Below are 10,053 nucleotides of genomic sequence, written 5' to 3' on the forward strand. Positions count from 1 at the left end.
AACAGAAAACATGAAAATAAAATAAAAGTCAATGTGAAAATTGTATTAACAAAAATTACAAAAAATAAACACACACAAAAAAATACAGACACACAGCTACAAACATGCATGCAGACAATGAAATTAAATTACAAACTCTCAAAGATTCAGAACACATTAAACACAATCAGATCTTTTGTTAAGTACTGTATGTTAAGTATACAATGATCAGCTTTCTGCTAGAAAAATACAGAAGACAGCCAATAGGTTTCAGATATAGTAAAAAACTTGAGAGCATCAGGGTTTAAATAACAATATGACAAAGGTAACTTAGCCATATGTGTTTTTGATTGCGGATTGAATCACATCATATATTTTAGAGCAGCTGCAGGACAAAACAAAGGAGTCAAACCAAAGAGTTAGGTTACAATAGCAAAGGTGTTAGGTTAATTCAGATAGCATTTAAAAGACTTACCTTTTTCCTGTTTGTAAGAATAGTGACAACAGCAACAACACAAACACAGATCACTGCACCCAACACAATAATCCAAGTAAAATCTACAAGAAAACAAATGGAAATGTGACATAAAACACTTGAAAGAAATCAGGGAATATTAGCCTTAATTTAAAATCTAGAATTTTAGACATGAGGATTACAGAGTAATGACAAACCCTAATATATATAATGACTTTGAAAAAGGTACCTTCCTTTACCATCTTACCATCATCAATATCGTCATTCCCAGCATGCACCTGTTGGACCTCAGGAATCATCAACATCATTTCTCTCTGAGGAGCAGAGAGTACTCATGCTGCACATCCCACCTGCATGCTGTTGTTACGTGAACCTGAGAGCACAGCTGTAGTAGTGACAGTGAATGTAGCGTTGGTGTTGGACACATTGACAGTGTTGTACTGTGAGAAGTTGAGGTCTTGTTTACAGTGTTACAGTGGGAGCAGGTCGACCAGTGGCTGAACAGGAAACAACCTACTCTTCAGTACAGTTTGACTCTCTGACATCAACAACAGGTTCATGCAGCTCTGTGAAGGATCAGGAAATATCATCAACATGCTCTTACAAACACACCAGCTGCTTACACATTTATGTCCTCCTTGAGGCACTGGTTGTTGGTTAAAGAAGGTAAAAGTTCTCACCATAAACTTGGTGGCAGGGTTTACCAATGAAGGAGCCTTCAGGATAAGTGTTAAACAGGCAGTGATAGAAGGCTTCATCTTCATATGTCACATTCCTGATGACTATGGAGCAGTTCTGTAGTCCAATATATTTAAACTTAACTTTATCTGTGAAGCCATCATTCACTCTCTGACCAAAGTACTTGTTGTAGGTGGCAACATTTGTCTCCACATCATTTGAACTTTTCTGCCATGCAACCTGAAGGACGTCTTTAGTCTCCAAGAGCTGACAGCTCAATTCAGCATCTTCTCCCACTGCTGCCAGCACAGTCTGCTGTGTTTGTATCACTGCTGTTAGAGCTGCATGGAGGAAATGAACAGTAAGAAGTGCATGCAGCAAACTTAAACTGAGTGAAAGAAACAGATGCCCCCTCCCTCAGCTTTTCTTTTCTTTTCAAAGATTGATAGACAAAAGCAAACACGTTTCACCTGTTGTACCTCTAATGTGAACATCAGTTACTCCTGAACCTGCTTCTTACCTGCTGGAAGGACTCCGTAGACAAAAAGCAGATATACAAGCACATCCTGTCGCATCATTGCTGCAAGTAGCTGAACTGCAGATTCCTGAGTGCAAAAAAAAAAATCAAAAATGGAAAAGTTACTCCCACGCTCAAAGCCAACGCAGAAAAAGCACTTAAAATCACTACAAGCAACAAAACGTCCTGCTTTTTACTTACTTTTGTAAAGCTAGTTTGGCTTCCTGAGAATAAAATGTAGGGTGTCACACCACAAAAGAAGTGACGAGCAACTTTATGGTATACCTCTGCCTGTTTCACACTGTTTAAAAAAACATACTACATACAACAAGCATACAAATTGCCCACTTTTTTTTTTAAACAAAATGCATTAAGTTACACCACCTCTAAATATTCATCCCTGAAGATTTAACATCCCAAACGTACCGAACTATATGAGCTTGCACCAAACAAGACTGTGTGTGAGACCTGACTTGCACAGCAGACTTTGTTGAGAAAATGACATGCATTCATTACTGTGCAGCTTCTGGTTCCCATCAGTTAAATGCAGAATGGTCTGATGCTGTTTCCCTTCTGTTTAGTTTCAGTCTCTGATGTCTACAAAACTCTCAACTCTACTCCGGGAAACCTGAAGAAACAGAGACCTCCAGTGGCCAAGCTGAGCACCTGCTGCTGAAAGAAATAGCAGAAGAAATTCACGCATTGTTTGCATTGTGGAATAATTCCTCAGCATATCTAATTTGCCACAAAGAAAATCAGTCATATTTTTGTGGGATTAAATAAAATAACAAAACAAAGCAGTGTTTAGTGTTTTTATGAAATAAATTACATGAAATGATTTATCTTATAATGTCTCCTGAATGCTGCCAGCACAGTCTGTTGTGTTTATATAAATGTGTCACCTGTTGAACCTTTAACAGGGAAAAATGAACCAGTCAGCAGCAAACAGAAACACTGGCTACAGTAGCATCTGCTTCTTATGTTTTGGAAGGACTCACACACAAAAAGCAAGTATACAAGAATGCAACGTACCATCATCGTCGCAAGTGACACTGTTTTAGTTGAGCTGCAGACTTTTATGGGTATAAAACAATGAAGAAGTTTATAGTGAAAAAATATATACAAACTCAGTGCAGACATACCACACAATCACAGACAAGTCTAAAAAACAACCCTGAAGAAAAAAAAGTTGCTTTTCTTTCTGTTTTTGTATCCCCAGGAAGTGAAAAGCTAGAGAAACATTTATATTTTTGCCATTTCCCAGTAATCTGTATCAGATCCTCAAGTAAAGATCATCGAAACAACCTGAGCAATCACACATGATGATATTTTAACAGGAAAGAAAAAAACCTTACATAAACTATTTATCCAATTATTCATGATGAAATGTGTTCATGTAGAATAAAATACAACTTTTAATTACGGGAGACGTTAATGAACAGAGAATTGTGTCAGTGAATGCCATCAGGGGTTTGTCAGCGATATTATTCTGATGTACCTTTGTCCCACCTGATTACCTTCATTAAACAGCAGCAGGATAGATGGTGGGTCTGCAGAATGACACACGACATGCAGAATCTTTTATGTTCCTCATTTTGTGTCATTTTTATTTTTTATAATATTTTTTTAAACATTGAATAATAATATTGTCTTATTAAATTATAATTTAAAGTGCTTCAAAAACTGCGAGCCACACAATAAAACACAACAAACTTGCATGTCTTTACAAAAAAATTCAAGATTAAACAGGTTTATTGTCACTGTGTTATGGCAAAGTTACAGCTATGGTGTGTTGGAGTGTGAGATTCAAAACAAGACAGAGGTAAGTACAAATCCTTTATTAAAAGTATAAAAGATAACAACATGAAAAATATTTTCACTACAGTCATGCATAAAACAGTTCCTCCTGTTCGAGGTCAACATAGCAGATCATCTCCCTCCAGCTCCGTCTGTTCCCAGCATCCTCCTCTGTCACACCAACACTCTGCAAGTCCTCCTGATGGCTGATCCCAGTTCTGTACTCCTCACATGCTCACCTTTCCACCTGTCTCTCTCTCTCATTCACACACATGTATTTTGTCTTGCTTCTACTTTCTTTTATTCCTCTTCTCTACAATGCATGCCTCCACTGCTCCAGGCTCTTCATCTGCTCCCTACTGTCACTACAGATCAAAGTGTCATCTGCAAACATCATAGTTCACATAGACTTCTGCCTCATCTCATCAGTCAGCCACATCACCATTGCAAACAAGAAGGAGCTCAGAGCTGATCACTGATGTAATCTCATTTCCTGAACCTACCTGTCACTAAAACCTTCGCCTCAGCACTGCCTCACATCCTTATGTCTTATGACCTGGCCCATCCTCACATACTTCTCTAGATCCTCTAGATCCAAAAATACCCAGTGAAACTCATTCTGACCTTCTATATTCTTCTCTATCAACACTCTCAAAGCAAACATCACATCTGTATTCCTCTTTCTCAGAATAAAGTCATACTCCTTACTGATCATCACTTCTCTTCTTAACTAGCTTCAACAACTCTTCCCCATATCTTCATGGTGTGGCTCATCAGCTTTATTCCTCTGTAGTGACTACAGCTCTGCACATCACCCTTGTTCTTGAAAGCTGATACCAGTACACTTCTTTTCCGCTCCTTAGGCATCCTCAGTCTGGCTAAAAAGTCCACCACTGTCTGTCCTAGACACTTCCATACCTGCGGTTGATCCTGGTGAAAGGCATGTCACCAGGATCAACGGCCTTCCACTCTTCGTCTTCATCATATGCCCTCACTTCCTCTTTACTAATTCTCTCCACTCTCTGATTCACTAACACTCTGATTCACTCTACCTTGCTTTGCCATTTGCTTCATTCATTATATCCTAACAGTATTCCTTGTTACTCAACAGTTTTCGCTGTAGTTAATCTCTATAGTTAACCACGCTAACCAGCTGCACATCCTTCCCAGCTCAATCTCTCTCTGTCACTTTTTTTTTTAATTTTATCTTCAAGTAGTCTCAACTTTATTAATGTAGTACTGTAACTCTGTTCCACGCATACTGACAAAAGCACTTAAAGAACTCTTTTAAAATATTACTCTGCCATGCTTTTACTCTTACTTAAACTCAAACTATGTCCACACACACTGATGTTTTTTAGGAATTTTGTTTGCATGTTTACGCGATAAATGGGCCGGCAGGAGTTTCTGAAAAGCTCCTATTTTACTGATACCAAAACACTATTTACGTTCGGACAAAAGGCCAAAGCTACGTTCACCAAAATGTACCTGTCACCGTAACCTCACACCGCCACTTTTTCTGCAGCTCTTTTGTTTCTTTCAGTCTGTGGTATGTGTGTAGCCTCTTCATATTTTTGAGGTGGATTTAAACTGTTTCCAACACTATCCCTTTCATGTGAACGTGTAGGGGAAACCCTTGATTAGCTAAGCAAGTTCATGACCAGCTTTGTGTTGCTGTCTATCCTGATCATGGATGTTAAGCAAAATGGATTCAGATAACTGAAAGATATCCTGGGTATGTTAAACTAGCTTCACAGTACAGGGCCCTTGGCAGCTCATAGTCACTGAGTCAACCACAAACTCCTTTGTATACTGAATTATTTTAGCACCATGAATACAAAGTAGAATATTAGTGAAGTGGAAATCATTTTACCATCATTTTCACCATCATCAGTCCTCTGCCAAATTATTTTAATCTTTCTACAGCTTTAGATAGAGCAGAGGATGGGATATAGGATATATGTCAGGTACATCTTTAAAAATAATTTTACCAGAAGTAAAATGTGAACACATGTTCACATTCCAACTTTGTGTTACTCTGAGGCATGTATTTATGTCTACGTCTGAGTTACAGCTGATGGTTTTAGGTGATCCTTGTTGCACTGTATTTAACTGCTGTTAGACTGTATTCAGTTTAACAGTAAAAAAATGCCATGCATTTAAAGTGTGCATGTAACTCACATGGTATAACGGCAAGGTATAAAATATTATATTTTAGATATTTTATTGCTATAAAAAATGTATTTCATTTTAGCAACATAATGCAGAACATTTTAGACAGCAGCAACAAAAGATTGGTATTTTTTTGAAGTGCTTAAAACAAGATAAACATTTTACAATGAGCTGTATAAAACGTATGTAAAGAGCCTTAGATGGAAGCTGAGTTTTAGAGAAGTAAAAATGTGGAGGGGTCATCAGTCTGTGAAAGAAACATTTTGGGGGTTCAGTCAACTAAAGATTCAGCGAATCTAGAGATTCTACACACACTGAATCCATACATGCAGATTTAAACCCAGCAAACATCTCCCAATATTGGTGTCTATGTGGTGCAGATTTAATAAACCGAGGGAGGAAAATTAATACTTACACAAAGACACATCGATTTATCTTCCAAAGAATTATTAAATAAACATGTAGAAAATGGATATTTATCAAACTGTCTTACCATTATTGTCATTGGCTGATTTTTGTGGTATTTTATTTGTTGTTCTCAGAGTCCCTGAGTGACAGAAGGATTTCAAACTTTTAAATAATAAATATTTGCAGATATTAGACAGGTGTCAGTGTAGGTCACATATAAGAGTCATAAAGCATTCTGTTTTAATAGGAAGAGACACATTAAAATAGGATATAAAATAAGTCAAGAGTGAAAGTTACCTCTTCTTGTCTTTTTTTTAAGCAGGACAGCTATGAAAGTGGCTACACAAGCAAAGACTATCTGTCCCACTGTTACACCTGATGCAATGATCCAGAAGGAAACTGTGAGAAAAGCAGGAAAAATTTGACACTGATTGACACTGACACATCAATCATGGATCACAGTGAAATGTAGACCTACTGAAGTCATTGTTATTAGCTCCAAATTGACTCAGATAGCATCACTCTATAAATCTGTGACTTTGAAAGAGTTTCTCACCATTATAATCAGCAGTAGCAGCAGCATACACCTGCTGGACCTCAGGAACCGTCACCATCATCTCTCTGTGAGGAGCAGAGAGCACTCGTGCTGCACATCCCACCTGTGTGCTCTGTTTACGTGAACCTGAGAGCACAGCTGTAGTAGTGACAGTGAATGTAGCGTTGGTGTTGGACACATTGACAGTGTTGTACTGTGAGAAGTTGAGGTCTTGTTGTGAGACACTGAGTGTTATAGTGGGAGCAGGTCGACCAGTGGCTGAACAAGATACAACCCACTCTTCAGTAGAGTTTGACTCTCTGACATCAACAACAGGTTCGTGTAGCTCTGTGAAGGATCAACAAACACTTTAAGAAAAATGATTTTAAAATGAGATCAACATCTGAGCAATTTTCATCTGTTATCTTTTTTGCTGGAGCCTATTGTAATTTGAAGAAGGTAAAAGTTCTTACCATAGACTTGGAGGCAGGGTCTACCAATAAAGGCTCCTTCAGGATAAGTGTTAAACAGACAGCGATAGCATCCTTCATCCTGCTCCGTCACATTCCTGATGACTATGGAACAGTTCCATAGACCAGCATGTTTAAACTTAACTTTATCTGTAAAGCCGTCATTCACTCTCTGGCCAAAGTACTTGTTGTAGGTGGCAACATTTGCCTCCACATCATTTGAACTTTTCTGCCATGTGACCTGAAGGACGTCTTTAGTTTCCAAGAGCTGACAGCTCAATTTAGCATCTTCTCCCACTGCTGCCAGCACAGTCTGCTGTGTTTGGATCACTGCTGCTGCACCTTTAACAGAGAAAAATGAATCAGTCATCAGCAAACAGAAACACTGGCTACTGAAGCATCTGTTCCTTACCTGTTTGAAAGACTCCACACACAAAAAGTAGATACACAAGCACACAATCTGCCATCGCTATTGCAAAGTAACAAGTTTGAGATGAATAGGAGACCTTTTTGGATATCAAAAGATGTAAAAGGTTGGTAGTAAGTGAATAAATGCACACTGAAACTACACAGAAATCAGGGCAGACATACCGCACACTCACAGTTGAGTTAAAAAGTAACTGAACGAAAACAATTGACTTCTCCTTCAATTCTTTTTTTTAACACAAGGAAGGGATCTGCATCAGATCACTTCCTTGTGCTTTCTCAGTAGTCTGTATCAGATCCTCAACAAGTTTACAAAAAACATCCTTTTTAACAGGAATGCCAAAAAGCAAAAATATTACCTCAAACAAATTATCCCATCAGTTATGACCTGGTCGTGACCTGATGTCACACACACATGACCGTGGTTTTGCTGTTTGTCACATTATTAAAGTCAGCATTATGTACTGTAATATGCAGACATTAATCTGAGACTCTTTGGATCATTCTGAGTCTCATTAATTATTGCATTAAAACAGATATTTCAATGTTGTATATCAGATATCTGAGAACGAAGAAAACCAACTATGTGTTTGTGGTGTCGCAGAGCTGTATGACTGCACTTGTGTTCATTATGGGTCTGTTTCTATAATTTTGTTTCTAACGTGAATATTTGCACAGACTGACAAACTTCATGTTTCATTCAGTTTATGCAGATTCAATTTATCTTTGATTAAGAATAAAGATGTTTTACTATTATAGAATACGAATAAGCTCTGTTATAGCACTCTGTATCATTTTAAACATAAAAGGCTGGATGTTAAAACCTTTGACCCTCTCTTAGGTGTATGTGTTTTTAACCACAGCTTTTTAATCAACTTTATTAAACAGCGGTAGAAATGTGACCATGTGCCATCACTGTTGCAAATGGTCAAGTTTTAGTTAAAGTGCTCTGGGCATAACACTCAGAGATAAACAAAGTAAATATAGACACAGACTACACAAGAAACACTAAGCTTTAACACCCACAGGCAAGTGTGGGTGTTTCTTCCCTTTTCATGCTTCTTCTCCTAATAATTAGAGTTACTTTTGCATCAAGTTCCCATTAGTCTAATGCAGAGGAGGCCTCTGGTTGTAGGGTATTTTTATTTAAAGTGTCACGGTTCTGGGTCTTTTGACCCAGCGGTTTGTGTTTCTTACTATTATTATGATCTTGCGTTCTAGCTTATTCTTATTACTTGGGGTTTAGAATTTTTAGTTCCAAGGGTTTTGATTCTGTGCTCCCTCTGTTTAGTGTCTGCCCGTGTGTTCCCTCTGTTCTGTCTGTATCGCGTCTCTGAGTCCAGTCTGTGTATTTCCTGTTTTTCTTTGAAGGTCCATGTCTTATTTCAGTATTTTTAGTTTCGGTTGCTCTGTCTTGTTAGGTCTAATTTCTCCCGACTGTGTTCCCACCCGTTCCTCATGTTCCTGCCTGTGTATTTATAGTGTGTGTCCTCCAGTGTTCAGCGTCACGCTATACCCTCATCTTATGCTGTGTGTTCTGTTTGCCTGCCTTTGTAAGGTTATTTTTGTATTTTCAGTCTGTTACTTTTGAGTTCAGCATTAAAGCTGTTTTGACTTCACGTTTTGCCTCTATGAGTCCTGCGTTTGGGTCCTCCATACTGCCTGCCTGCACACAGCCTTGACATAAAGAGCCAACGTGATGCCTATTAGCTTCGGTAACTCTACCATTATATCACTGTATCAGGTGAGAAAACATCCACCATCTCCACATAACTATGAAGCAGCATAGTTATCCTCTAAAGTCTCTGTTTACTTTGTTCCAAAACAATCATCTTAACCAGAGACGAGATCAGGACTTGTTCAGTAATTGAACAACAACAGCACAAGTTCAGATTCTAATTTAGATTTTATGTCCACTGCAGTTTAATCTGCTATCATTTAGTTAATATGAAAACAATGTTAGTGTTAGATGTTCAAGTCTGTAGTCGGCTTCATGTTCGAGTTAATCCTGTAATATAGGCTAATATAACTGACAGGGGATTTCTAAAAATCACCCTGCAGTTCTTCAGCTGAGACACCTGAGTTAGAAAACACAAACACTGCAGTTGTCTTTTACTCGTGAGGATGATCACAGAGCGCTCTTCCTTGCAGGAGGCACTCACGGACTCGCGCTGTATCACTGTCTGCGTTCTTTATTTGCGAGGACGGAGCGCTGGAGTGTAACATTCTAAACAAAACAGACAAATACAGCGGGGAAAATAAGTATTTGACACATCAGCATTTCCAGCAGTAAGGGGATTTCCAAGTGGACTATTGACACAACATTCCCACCAGATGTTGCCATCAAGCCAAACATTGAAGTCATACACACAAATCAGAACATTTAAGTATACAAGTTAAACCATAATAAATAAAGTGAAATGACACAGGGAATAAGTATTGAATACATGAAGATAACAAGGGGCAAAATGACATAGAAAGCCAGGAGATCACCTGAAATCTGTCAGTATTGATGGAGAAACCCAGTCCCCTATCAGTACTAACTGGAATCAGCTGCTGTAGTCCTAATTGATGGCCCATAAAGGCCCCTCATTAC

General features: G+C 38.4%; 1 protein-coding gene and 1 pseudogene across 3 annotated transcripts; both read right to left on the reverse strand.

Annotated features, from left to right (window-relative positions):
* Nucleotides 1-412: 412 nt before the first annotated feature.
* Nucleotides 413-5,546, reverse strand: LOC146491902 (OX-2 membrane glycoprotein-like; annotated as a pseudogene). Its single transcript, XR_014872290.1, has 3 exons — nucleotides 1,653-5,546; nucleotides 1,135-1,473; nucleotides 413-1,020 (listed from the first exon to the last, which is right to left on the reverse strand). The product of XR_014872290.1 is annotated as an OX-2 membrane glycoprotein-like (transcript).
* Nucleotides 5,547-5,712: 166 nt separating this feature from the next.
* Nucleotides 5,713-9,707, reverse strand: LOC146491903 (OX-2 membrane glycoprotein-like). Of its 2 annotated transcripts, XM_085150700.1 has the most exons (6): nucleotides 7,444-9,707; nucleotides 7,035-7,373; nucleotides 6,583-6,909; nucleotides 6,324-6,425; nucleotides 6,112-6,165; nucleotides 5,714-5,865 (listed from the first exon to the last, which is right to left on the reverse strand). In XM_085150700.1, the coding sequence occupies exons 1-6, from the start codon at nucleotides 7,496-7,498 to the stop codon at nucleotides 5,861-5,863; spliced, it is 882 nt and encodes a 293-aa protein (XP_085006826.1). In that variant the 5' UTR covers nucleotides 7,499-9,707; the 3' UTR covers nucleotides 5,714-5,860. The 2 variants fall into 2 exon arrangements, with proteins under 2 accessions (XP_085006825.1, XP_085006826.1); XM_085150699.1 differs by having other exon boundaries at nucleotides 5,713-6,165.
* Between the last annotated feature and the right edge of the window lie 346 nt (nucleotides 9,708-10,053).

Source organism: Neolamprologus multifasciatus, chromosome 23 (assembly GCF_963576455.1).
Source record: "Neolamprologus multifasciatus chromosome 23, fNeoMul1.2, whole genome shotgun sequence".
In the NCBI taxonomy this organism is placed as follows: domain Eukaryota; kingdom Metazoa; phylum Chordata; class Actinopteri; order Cichliformes; family Cichlidae; genus Neolamprologus; species Neolamprologus multifasciatus.